The following is a 13,172-nucleotide window of genomic DNA, read 5'->3' as shown; positions in this document are numbered from 1 at the left end:
AATAATACTTGATAACTACACTACTACTTATCGCATTAAACTATGTGCCCAGGAGAGTGTAACGACTATTCTGGGACAGAGGGAGTATATGCCAATCTCAAAAATTCGCAGAGATGAGTTTGGGAAGGAAGGTGTAGCATATCTAACTATCTAAGCCATGTGGTACTCGGTGAGGGAGTGGTTGTGGATTTAGTGAAGGTAAAGACGACACTCAAAAGGACAATTCCAAAAAACTTTGGAGTTACGGGGATTCTTGGGTTTGACATGATACTATCGATAGTTCATATTCCGATATGCTCAAATAGCTCAACCTTTGACGGAACAATTGAGGAAGGATGTCTTTGGTTTTACCGTGAGATTGAGGCTTTTGAAAACCTTAAGTAAGCCATGGGCATTGTTCCTGTTCTCGCAATGCCTAACTTCAGAAAAACGTTTGTGGTGGAGACAGATGCTTCCGGGTTCGGGCTAGGGATCGTGTTAATGCAAGAGGGTAAACTCATCGACTTCTACAGTAGGGGGCCCTAGGGCATAATCTAAGTCCGTCAACGAGAAAGAATTGATAGCAGTTTGTCTATCAACATCGAAGTGGAGACATTATTTATTGTTCCGACATTTTTTGGTTAGAACAGATCAGCGGAGTTTAAGGCATATCACATAACAAGCATTGGAAGAGGTCAGGACCGATTATCAAAGGTGAAGCTTATGGCCTTGATTTTTAGGTCCATTATAAACCAGGCTCATCAAACAGCGTGGAGGACGCTTTATCTAGCAAGGGTTACGGTGAGTTAGAGTTGGGGGAAATCGAAATATCATATGGGGTGTAGTGGGGAGAGCTAGAGGAAGAGGTAAACCAGGACTCTTTTACAAAGGGCATAAAATAGGAGTTGCAGGTGAGAAAAAAGGGGGTTCGAGTTAAGGGAGGGAAAGGTGTTATATAAGCTAAGATATCTGATTCCAAAATCATCAAAACTTAAAGCTGCTATTTTGTATGAATACCATGACTCGCTTATTGGTGACCACGGAGGTGATGTCAAAACTTACTTACGAGTAGCCCAAGAATGAATACCAGGATTAGGTTATTGGCCTAGGATCCGGAAGGCAATGGCGGAGTATGTGAAGAAGTGTGAGGTATGTCAGAGGAATAAGCTATCAAAATTTATACCTGCTTTGTTGTGTGAACACCATGACTTGGTTATTGGCTTAGGATGCGGAAGGCAGTTGCGAAGTATGTAAAGAAGTATGAGGTATGTCAGGGGAAGCTATCACAGCAACAACTGACTGGGCTCTTACAACCACTACCAATTCCGGCGTTGGTTTGGGAAGATGTATCCATAGATTTCATTGAGGGATTCCCCATACCGAAAGGAATTGATACACATTGGTGGTGGTGGTGGATCGGCTATCGAAGTATGCTCACTTCATAGGTCTTAGCCATCCATTTACAGTGGTCACTCCGGCCGACACGTTCCTAAGGGAGGTTGTGAGACTATGGTTTTCCATCATCAATCGTATCGGATAATGATCCAATTTTCCTAAGTATTTTCTAGAAAGAGTTGTTAAGTATGCATGGCACAATGTTAAAGCGTAGCACGACTTACCACCCACAAACGGATTGTAATTCCCCGTAAATTTATAAATTTTATTAATATGTTTTAACGTATAGTTATTTATATTTAAATAGAATTTACGAATTTTATTAATAAATATATAATTAACGTATATTTATTTTATTTAATTACGTTCTAAATTTTTTAACGATTTATGAAATCAAAAATAATTTTAGAATTTTAATTACGAAAACACGTTTGAATTTGGAAAACAATCCTAATCGGTTTTGGATTCAAATACTAAAACTAAATCTTAATCCTACCCCAAATTGGTGAAGCCCAAAACAAATAAACCCATAATGCCCATTACTTGTTTCAACATTCACGTAAAACCCAAGCATCAAATTCACGTGAATTGCAAAAACCTCAAACACCTTTCTCTTCTTCACTTCACGTGTTCTCTTCTTCCTCCCTCTCTTCTTACTGCCGCCGAACACCAACCACCACCACCAACTATTCGCTGCTGCTGCGCCGCTCCCTTGCCGCGCCGCCTTGCAGCACCGCCGTCCGCAACCGCAGCCACCATGCTGCCGCCTAGCCAACCACCACCCACTGAGTTGCGCAACCATCGACGCCACAACGAGCCGTCACTGCTTCCCAGCAGGCCGCGCCCTTCTCGTTCTTCCTCTTCGTTGTTCTTGCTCCCTGCCATGCAAATGCAGCCACCATTGCGACCACCAGCCGCGTCGCCCAGCCCTGCCACCGCCAGGTCTGCTGCCGTGTGTTGTCTGCCACCGGCCAGCACCCCCTCTTCCTCTCCCTATGGCGGAGAATTCTCTTTTAGGCGACTTTTGAAATCGTTAAAGTGGCCTATCAATTTGTTTACACAAGGTACGTACATACCTGTTTGTTTGTGGATGTGTGCTATTATTGAAACCATGTTGAATATGCCTATGAACTTGGTTGTGTTGAAATTTACATGTTTAATGCCGTTGGATGAACATGTTGAACATAGAGTTTATTATGAGAATTATAACATGTTAGCATGGATGATTGGTGCAAGCATGTCAGTTGCGAACTTTATATTATTTTATATATATTGGTTTAGATCAATTGATCATTGTTCCCTTTTTAGCATTTCACTACTTTATGAGGGCCAAGGACCTAGTTTAGTAAGTTGATATTTTACACCTATATAAAGGTGGTTAACCATTATTAAAGGAAATATTGAATTAATTGGAATGAATTCTTGATTAACCGCTTTGTGATCACTTATCTAATTCCAAGATTAAAACAGTTGTAAATACTTGTTGATTATATGAATTATGTGATTGACGAGTCCTAACAAAGTATTAATTGGTAAATCATGTAAAGTGAAACTGAGTAGCAATAGCTTTAGACTGTGCACGTCTGAAGTGACGGACAATCAGGAGTTGGGGTCATGGGTCGCCTATGGCTTTTCTGGGGCCGGATTGATCACCGGTTCTATTTTATTCAAAAGTTTCTCGATATCGTAGGTCCTTGGCGCCCGTACCTCGTCTTCCTTAGTGAAGGCTTCTAGTAGACAACTCGGTCCATTGACTATTTCAATTAAAATAATATTAATGTTATAAAAGTCTAGTCTATTCTAGTCAAATGTGGTTTTCAAGTTAATATGTTTTGGTTATCCTTACTTATGTTTATTAGTATCATGTTAGGATTGTTCGTTTATTAGTATGATGTTAGGATTGTTCGTTTAATAGAATCATGTTAGAATTATTATTGATTTAGTATGTAGTACTTAGCTTTGCTGATTACGTGCTTTGTTTGTGTATGTTGATCATGGCTATGCCTTATTGATCATGTGATGACCCATTTTGGTGAGCAGTCTCTAAGGATCAATAAGCATTGTCCATCTAAAGGTTTGAAGATGATGCATCATTGGCATCGGGATTGGAGAGCTTGTAGTTTAATTTGATTTTTAAGTTGGATTTGGTTTGTTTAAGTGGACTTTAAAACTTGTTGAATTAATAACGTAGACTTTGCTTTTCGCGTTTTGGTTTTGGAGCTAGTTCCGTAGTTGACCATTTATAAACTTACAGTTAGTTATTATGTTTTCCGCTGCAAAATTCTGAATAAGTCGTTATGTTTTCACACGGGCGATAATGCCTTGATAATTCTCTGTGTTTATATTAAAAGGTTATTTTAGAAAAGAGAGAATTGTCGGGGTGTTATACGGATGGCCAATCGGAAGTGGTTAACAAGTGGTTAGAGTCTTACCTAAGGGTGTTTTGCATCGGGTCAACCAAAGGAATGGCCAAGTGGTTGTCGTGGGCTGAATTTTATTACAACACGGCACCTCACAGTTCCACCAAGGTTAGTCCTTTTAAGGTAGTATACGGAAGAGAACCACCACTGACAATCAAGTTCAATCATGGGGCAACAATAGTAGGCAACCTCGAAGAAGTAATGCAGTAGAGCGCTCTCATGTTGGACGAATTGAGGATAAATCTGTTGATATCACAGCAGCGTATAAATTGAGGATCACAAGAGAAGAGAAGTCAATTTGGAGAAGGGAGAGATGGTATACTTGAAGCTACAACCATACCGACAGAAAGCAATGGCCAAGAGACCGTTCGAGAAATTGGCAGCAAGGTTTTATGGGTGATTTCAGATGCTTGAGAAGGTCGGAAAGATCTCTTATAAGCTTCAATTACCAAATGACTGAAGCTACACCCAGTTTTCCATATCTCCATATCTCTCAACTGAAACCAGCCATTGGCACTAATCTCAGTCCAGTAAACTGTAAACATCCCTGCACACCGCTCACTCCGGACTTGGAAATTATTGTGGTGTCCGAGGAGGTGAAGAAAGTAAGGTCAACACGTACAAATGGGGAAGAAGTTATAGAAGTTCTGCTGAAACGGAAGGAGTTGTCCGAGTTTGAAGGAACTTGGGAAGAAGCCATAATCATCACATTCGGGTTTCCAGGCTTCCACCATGAGGACAAGGTGAATCTTATGGGAGAGAGGATTGCAACACACTCACCCAGCACGCCTGCTATCCGTATATATGCAAGGAGACAGAAGAAACAGCAAGGTGTGGAAGCGGAAGCAACAGCTGCAACTACACCTACACCTACACTGGCAGAGGGAGGAGCCACTACCTTTGATGGAGGCAACGAACATATTCATTAAGACCCTTTGTCTTATACAAGCTGCTTTTATCTTAGTTATATCCATCTTAATTGCTTTTGTCTTTTATTCCAAGTTTGTAGATAAAAGGGAAGGGGGGAAGATGAGAGAAATCATCTTGAGAGTATTTGGTTAATCTGGGAAAGTTGAGACCTCTCCAATGTCTCTTGGTTACTCTGTTTGTAAGCTTAAACTCTATCTTCAATATCTATCAAACAACCTTTCTACATTTGGTGCGTTTTATTCTTAAACTAGTTTCTTTATGCAGAAGGATGCAACATCAAAGAATTAAAGATACTCGTCAAAATCTGAAGTAGAGTTGAATCCAAAAGATTCATCCATCTCAGAACTTACATAGTGCCCTCTAGATGTCACAGTATGACCACATCGGGAGGAAGGAGCCTGACCAGGAAGCTTTAGTTGGGTCCAACCAGGTGTTTCATTTTCTTCCTTGCACAAGAAAGAAAAGAGCCAGAATAAGTGAGTGATGCAGTCATCTAAAAACACATGCTTAGGAAGCTGACAGGGTGGTTATATCAAATGAGAGTTCACTTTCAAAATACAAGGGGAAAATACCAATCAGAAGAAGGAATGAGCATTTCACCTTAATCTAGATGCACGTAGTACACTTAAATATTAAGCTTAGCTTGGGCACTTAGTCTAGGGGAAGGACTCGGTTTTGTTTCTTTCACTGACAAAGTTCAATTCCGCCCAACAGCACGGTGGAGCTTCTCCTACACCCCTACCTCTTTCTCTCTTTGGTACGCCTAAAACCCACTAAACTCACATAGCAACCTGTGAGGCACCAGAAAGAGCCTACTATTACCTTATCTACCAAAAAATTGAACATAAAACGAAACATATATTTCAGTCATGCTGGAGACTAAAACTAACTGTTCCCATATATATCTTTAGACTGGCACAAAACAACAGAAACATGAATTTCCAATTCTAAAAGTAATCCTAGAAAGCCGTAAGACAGGGCAGTCTCTGACTATTTGGAGACCCTGTGCTAAACGAACAAAAATAGGCCATTTTTATTGATGGTTTGTTTGAGAAAATTAAATAAATGGTTTGTTTGAGATGAAATTGAATTGTTCTTCATTCTTGCCGAAAATAAGGGAAGAATTCAATCAAATAAGGATTATATTGACTAATGGGGTTCTAGGAAAGTGATAAATGAGAGAATTAATTAGTAATTTCGGAGAAGTATTTTTGGGAAATAGGAGAGAGAATAGAAAGTTTAGTATTTGATGCTTAATGGACTAATGGTGAACTAAATAGATGGGCGGGCACTGCTTACCAGGAGGGAATAAGAAAGTTCTTTTTTTTAATGCTTGCCCGGGAAATTTTCAATTTTGGGCCCTGTTTTGTAGGTCCGAGAAGACCATGTAATAGTCGGGCATGCTTACAGAACACCAATTCTTCCCTTTTTGTTAATTGGATAAGCTAGGGGATCACGAATGAAATGCGTTGCATCTTTAGAGGTAGAGGACGTTCTAATCCATTCCACAAACTTAAATATGACTATCTTCTACAGCCACATGAGATGCCCTTTTGTGAGGCTGCTTAGCAACACAATATGGATACGACACTGGCAGTTCAGGGAGGTAAAGGATTAATTAACAAGATACCTTCCTCAATGATCCCTTTTAGAGCCCAAAAATCCCCCACTATTCCACTGCTTCCTGCAAAAAGTTCAGAAATAGGCATTCTCAAGTAATTCCAACGAAACAGAAAACAAGTGAATTTAACAGAAAGAAGAAGAGAGTGTAATTAAAACAAATATTGTACTGGGGTTGTTTTGTTTACTTTTTTCCTAAACTTCTTTATTGGTTTATTTTAATATCTGTATTCTATAAAAGAATAGGGGAGAACTTGGTATATCCACGTAAAAAGACAAAAATAACCTAATCAAATTACATTATTTATTTGACTGAAAATAAGGGGAAAACGGAAACTTTAATGCATAGAAATATATAGAATTAATGATCCAGACCTTTAATGAGGCAACTATAGCAAATTAAGAAAAGTGATAATAGAAAAATGTACAAAAGACAATAATCAAGGATGCTTTCACGAAAATTATTCACGGAATGAAGAATCGATTAAAATTAGTAGCAAATTCATTGAGGAAATATCAAGTAAATTGGATAGCTAATTCTTTAAGAAAATATCAAGTAAAATAATATCTCGGATCCACGGGTTTTTAATTTGCTATTTTGGTTATATTATCTAATAATGATATAAATATTTCGAAACAATAGAAGATGATGCATTTGCAGTTAGTTGAAATTGAAATTTGAATGTGAAACAAAAAAAAAAAGACGCTAGTTGTATGAGAAAAGACCTAGAATAGAAATGTTTAAGGAGGAGAAGAGGTAAAGAGGAAAGGATGTTGGTTTTACAAAAATAAAAAATAAAAATTAAAGAGGTGACACGTGGCATCATGTATTTAAAATATTTGTACAAAAGGATATTGGCTATTATCAATCAACTACGATCAATCAAGATATTCACCAAATACAACTGTAAAAAAAATGCATAATTGCATTAAAATAAAAAATAGAAATCAGATTGGATTAATCACATATTTACATACGAACTACCATACAATTATTGCATTAAAATCAAAAACAAAAATCAAGACCAAATTGTGTTAATTTTCTTTAGATGAACTTTTTGAACAATTTTTCTTGCAAAGATTCATTTGTTCTTTTGGCTGTGGGATGTAATGGACTAAATCAAAATGGCTCTTAAAACCTCTTCGCTTCCTTTCTATGAAGTAGAAGAAGGTCATCCCGTTGTCGTCCCGTTATTGCTTTTGGATCAATTGGAAACAACCTCTCTGCAATTGCAGGGGTAAGGTTGCATACGTCCGACCCCCCCTCACCCCGCTTCTTGCGGGAGCCTCTTTGAGGCAATGGGGTAATGATAATGATAATGATAATATTGTTTGTGGTAATTACATGTAATTTGAACAATTTTGCTTGCATGTTGTTTGTGGTAATTAGATGTAATAATACAATTTTTATTTTTTATATACTCTCGCACGCAACGCGTCCGTATAAGATTAGTATTCCAAAAAGCATCCCTGATAGGAGGTTCTAGAGATGTATTAGAACCTTCAAGAAAATCAGATGGATAATTATTGATGAAACAAGTCAAGGGAAGCACCAAAATCACATCACTTTTTAAGCACCGAAAATTTTCCTAAGTCCCTAGCGTCGCAATTGATTCTGAAATTTCATTGATACCCATTCCAACATTTTTATAAAAGCTTCTCAAGTGAATTTCAAAGATTAGTCCTCTCAGGTGTGCAATTTTATTTTACTTTTCCCATTGTGCAAAGAAAGGGAGTGCTAAGAAGAGATTATACATCATAAGAAAATGAAGAAAATAAAGGAAGTCACCTCTTCCCCCATAAACTAACAGTCGTTTCTCAACCATAGTAGCCGTGTGACCACATCTAGCAGGAGGCACCGTCCCCGAAATTGACATCTCTGTCCACTCTAGTGATACTATTCATGCAACACAGCACAATAATGTCAGGCGACAACAAAATTGTGTTCAATATAGCTCGAGCCAAGATGGAGGTAGAAAAAACTATTGCAAAGGAAAGTGAGTTACTTGTGTCCAAAATATACACATCTGACAGCCACTTCTTACCATCCCAGCCACCACACCTACAATGATTTGAAGGGATGATAAAATGCATCACTAAGAGGCAAATGTGCATCAACTTAATATTAAAACGCACATGACAATCTTTTGATTTCCAATAGGTGCAGCAGCCGCAAAATCTCGGGCCGGTGGCAAGTCCCCGAAACCTGATAACTCTGACCACTGCCATATATCTGATTGAATGAAGTACTTTATTAGTGAATGGTTTAACAATACAAGAATTAAAGGAAATACAAAATCTGTGGTAGCTTTTAGAGCCTAAATCATAACTAGTGAATGTTGAGATTGTTAACTAACACAAACAAAGAATTCTATAATGAAAATGAAGACTTACCGGTGTCCAATACCCAAAAGTCACCAAGCCTGAAATATTAATGTTCAACAGTTAGAGGAATAAGTCAAGACTCAGGCTGGAAACACGTAAACAAAGTGCACAAACCTTTTGGCACCTGAACGCCCACCAAATACAAACATATGGCAGTCAATAGCAACAGCTACATGAAATGCTCTGGGACTTGGACCAACCTGTTCATCTGAACCACTGCCAGTGCACTCAGGCTGAAACCACAGCTTATTCTCTGCATCAGTGAAAAGCCAATGTCAAAATAACACAAGGACAGCAGACCTCCACAATACCTTTAAATCTGAGAGAAGAAGACACGTGTCCAGGTAAAAACAAGTACAAGAGACACATTCCTTACTTATATATACAGTTCCTATATTTGGGAATTGTTGCACATTGTCCCAACACCATGTAATTAATATTACTCCCTCCGTTCCACGTTACTCGTTACACTTTTCTTTTTCATCCGTCCCACATTAATTGTTACACTTCCAAATTAGGAATGGTCCCACAATTACATTGTCTCTCTTATCCCACTAAAAAAAACTTAGTCCCCACACCCTCTCTCATACAATTAAAAAAATACCCCACTAACTCCTATGACATCTACTTTTTCAATAAAATAATAATTGATAACCAAACAGCCACATATCACCTAAAACTTTGTGCAAAGGTAAGTGTAAAGAATAATGTGGGACGGAGGGAGTACATGATTTTACAAAAAGAACATTTAATAGCTGAACCGTTTCCACACTCTTTCCATCATTCAATTTAAGCAAGGGAAAATTGAAAAGTCCAACTATAAACAATTAGTTTTTTAGATTTTTCGACAATGAGATGGCTTTTTTAAAACATCCCAAAATAGTAAAAGAAACTATTATTTCCTGACGGGAGTAGTTGTTATGTGATCATTGTGCATAAAGAATACAATAACAATGCCATATAACACCATATTGACCATACCATGTGCCTATGTTACTCGGACTCGGCTAACCATGTCAGACACGGGTGGTATATGACCAGGAGTCTGACTCGGCTATCAGTCCAAAATGGAGTGTCCGATTTGCATACCCATGTCTGATCCAATCACTGGTACTTGAGGTAAAATGAAGAGTCCAAGTAACATAGACATGTGTTACATGAACAATATGGTTCATGATTTATTTTATAGAAATAAGACAGAAACTAAACTAGGTGTTTCGCTTATACCTGAAGCACATGCAGTCTTATAAGCAATGACCTCTTATACCTAAGCATTGCAGGTGCAATTTTAAATACACTGGGTTCAAGTGATCTGTGACTTACAAAGATCATATAAGAGAAAAAGATCCTCCCACCTCCTTGAGGTAAGGGAAAAAACATTCAAACAGAAACTGATAAATGTTCAGGGCAATTTTAGCTTTGTCTTGAGGAGAAATGAGCCTTTAATAGAATTAGGTAGCAAAATGATACTCATTTGTCTTCTACTTTTTAGGCAACAGAATTGGTGTGGTTGCAAGTAGAGGCAAACAAGCTTCATCAAGCTTCTTGGACTACAATTAAAGAAATCGTTTCATGGTTCTTGTTGGATCATACACAATTTATTGACCTAAAACACAACCAAAGTTCTGAGTGAGCAAAACTTTGAATTTTAGGTTACACCGTTATGATGTGGGGCTGTGTGGATTTGATTGCATCATGTTGCGAGTTCTGGCTCCAAATTAGTTCTTGGTGTGTTAATTTGCAGGGAGCCTGTTGCTGGCCTAAATCCATACTTCGTTTGTGGACATTGTCAGACAATGGAGAGGACAAGAGCCAACAGAGATGCACTAGTATTGAATTGAGTATAGTTGCTGAACAACTCAATCCCATGCAACTATGCAAGTCATATGAACCAATTGGTCGGTGCATTCTTTAAGGGACATCAAAAAAATGGTGCCGACGGTTGTGTTTCTAGACATCATCGACCACCTCCTCTAAGGAAACAAATCTGGAAAAGGGATGATGAAGAGGCCAAACTACACGATCTTACTGAATTTGAAGGAGGCATGGATCCGAAAATTTGCTTAGAGTGGGAGCAAAAGATTGAGCGTATCTTTGACTGTAAAGATCTGGACAATCAAAGGCACTTCAAGAATTCAACTCCTAAGCCCATAAGACATGCTTCTTTACGGTATGAGAGTTTAAAAGAGAAATGGAAGATAACATGGTTTTAGACTGATTTGAAAACAAAGATGAAAAAACAATTGTTCCTAGGATAGTAGGACAAGATTTGTAACGCAAGATTAAAGCTTTGCAACATGGGAGTACGTCAAATAAAACCATGTGCTGGTCAAAGTATGTCAGCATTTTAGTTCATTTTCTTGATAGGCAAAGGAAGCATTTTTTGCACATGGTGTAAAAACTGGCCCGAGTTAACTCGTATCGCCCGAGTTAACTAGGTTTTGGAGGCTGGTGATACGAGATATCCCAAGTTGTCAAGGTGTTTTTAAAAACGGCGATATCTCGGCCGGTTCAACCGATCCGAACGAATTTTGTCCGCATTAAACGTTATTACCCTCACATCTACTCGGTTTTCAACCGAATTCCCCATGTTTTCGGCAAAAAGAAAAGGAAATAGGAAAGAAATGGAGAAACTCCACTGAAATAGAGTAGAGAACTCCATTTTCAGAGCTAAAACAAGAGAGAAGAGAGAAGGTAGACAAAAGTAATCATTTAATTATGTCACGTGTACGGTTTAAGGGAGGGGGACTAGGGTAGGTAGTCAGTGGGGCTGACATGGGGCTTCTTTTCAAATTTCAAATTCCTACGCGACAACCGCGACACGGTCCGCGACTAACGCATCATTTCCGTTACCGAGACTCCGCGACCGATCCCGCGACCGTGACCAATACCGCATTTTTATCTATGACTCAAAGTGCAAAACTAGAGGGAATATGTGCATTCACACCGGGAGTTATACGAATGTGGATTTAAAAACCTTATTGGAACGTTTAAATTTGATTAGTGAGAAGGGACTACCATGGCTCATCCTCAACAACAGAATAGTGACATAAGACATTGAGGAGCAAGTAAATAAGAAAAGTTGCAAACACTGAGGCAATCCACGTAGTGAACAGCACCAAAAAATGTAGCTTCCCCTCCAAATGAAATCACCTTATTTCAACAAGTATTATGCAAGAAACTCATTTCAACATTTGGCTTCCATTCTTACTGCCGACCAAAAGATCAGAAATGTCACTAACTTGAGAAATAATACTTCTAAACTCCAACTCTTTGAACTTTTTCACTACCTTTTCGAGACATCCCCAAAATCACAAGGTCAAATGCTTTGGGTCACTACTTTTTTTCAGTATCCTCAGCCCAACACCATTAATTTTTCGATAATGATACATTTTCAGAATCAGTTCTTCGCCTTTTTAATACCATTAGATGGCTACTTGATACCATCATTCTTCAAACAACAAAAGAACATGCTCCCCCTGGTTCAATCTTCAAATTCTCATATTTATCTTAAATTGACCAAAAACTACAACCCAAATTCACTGTGTTTTAAAACAACACCAATCCTCTGGGTCACTCTTGACTTTCTTTTATTTTATTTATTGCCCAAACTAAACTAGTGATCCAAAATGAAGTGCCGAAGTGTCTATACCATGAAAGAGGGTCGATAATCCGAGACGGCTACTTGAGATGAAATGAAGAGTTCTAATAAACACATGCCTCATACAAAAGAGAAAGAGAGAGTACCGGCATCATAGACGGTGATGTCATTGAGGAAGCGTTTATCCACCAAACCTCCAAAAATCACGACTTTCGATTGTCCAATATTCACAGCGGTATGCCCACTGATCAAAATTCAAACAACCCAAATTTTTAAAATCAGAAAAATGATTAGAATCCAAAATAAAATGGAACTCAAATTATAAAACGAACTCAAATTATAAATCGAACTGGGGTAATGAGTTGAATACCTTCGAGCATGCGGGAGAGTGCCTGCAAAATCAGAAGAAGCAGCTCGAATCCAGTAATGCATTTCTCTCTCTCTTCAGTGTTCCTTTGCTTCAAACGTGGTGCTACTTTCAATACCCAAGAAGATCTAAATTTCAATACAAGTAAATCACAATTTGTTGTTCCACCATCAAGAGAAATTCCGAGTTAATCTTAGTGATTAGAAAATTTTTCCAATCAAATGACATTTTCGTAAATACTTTGCTTAAAACTGTAGGTGGTATAATGTTAAGGCCCTATTTGGTTCATTAGTAGTAAATGAAAGGAAGAGAAAAAAAAGGAAGGGAAAAGAAAGGAAAAGAAGGGAAGGGAAATAGATTTTATTTTCCTGTGTTTGGTTTAAGGGAAAGAAATGAAGGGAAGAGAAAGGAAACATAAATGAGAGCTTTTAATTTTCTCTTTCCTTCCAAATTCCTCCAATTTTGAGAGGAAAGA

The 13,172-nt window shown here is 38.2% G+C and overlaps 1 protein-coding gene across 1 annotated transcript in view; it reads right to left on the bottom strand.

The window, feature by feature from the left end:
* Positions 1–12,971, bottom strand: part of LOC110798359 (protein GLUTELIN PRECURSOR ACCUMULATION 3) — a 37,259-nt gene extending 24,288 nt beyond the window's left edge. Inside the window, exons 1-9 of the mRNA XM_022003543.2 lie at positions 12,701–12,971; positions 12,477–12,574; positions 8,844–8,982; positions 8,739–8,767; positions 8,481–8,577; positions 8,351–8,406; positions 8,134–8,241; positions 6,355–6,408; positions 5,075–5,166 (exon numbers count right to left, since the gene is read on the bottom strand). Of these exons, the coding sequence (XP_021859235.1) occupies positions 5,075–5,166; positions 6,355–6,408; positions 8,134–8,241; positions 8,351–8,406; positions 8,481–8,577; positions 8,739–8,767; positions 8,844–8,982; positions 12,477–12,574; positions 12,701–12,762 (735 nt within the window). The 5' untranslated portion in view covers positions 12,763–12,971. The remainder of the gene's footprint in view (positions 1–5,074; positions 5,167–6,354; positions 6,409–8,133; positions 8,242–8,350; positions 8,407–8,480; positions 8,578–8,738; positions 8,768–8,843; positions 8,983–12,476; positions 12,575–12,700) is intronic.
* Between the last annotated feature and the right edge of the window lie 201 nt (positions 12,972–13,172).

This window comes from Spinacia oleracea, chromosome 4 (genome assembly GCF_020520425.1).
Source record: "Spinacia oleracea cultivar Varoflay chromosome 4, BTI_SOV_V1, whole genome shotgun sequence".
In the NCBI taxonomy this organism is placed as follows: Eukaryota; Viridiplantae; Streptophyta; class Magnoliopsida; order Caryophyllales; family Amaranthaceae; genus Spinacia; species Spinacia oleracea.
This window is presented reverse-complemented; position numbering and strand designations above follow the sequence as displayed.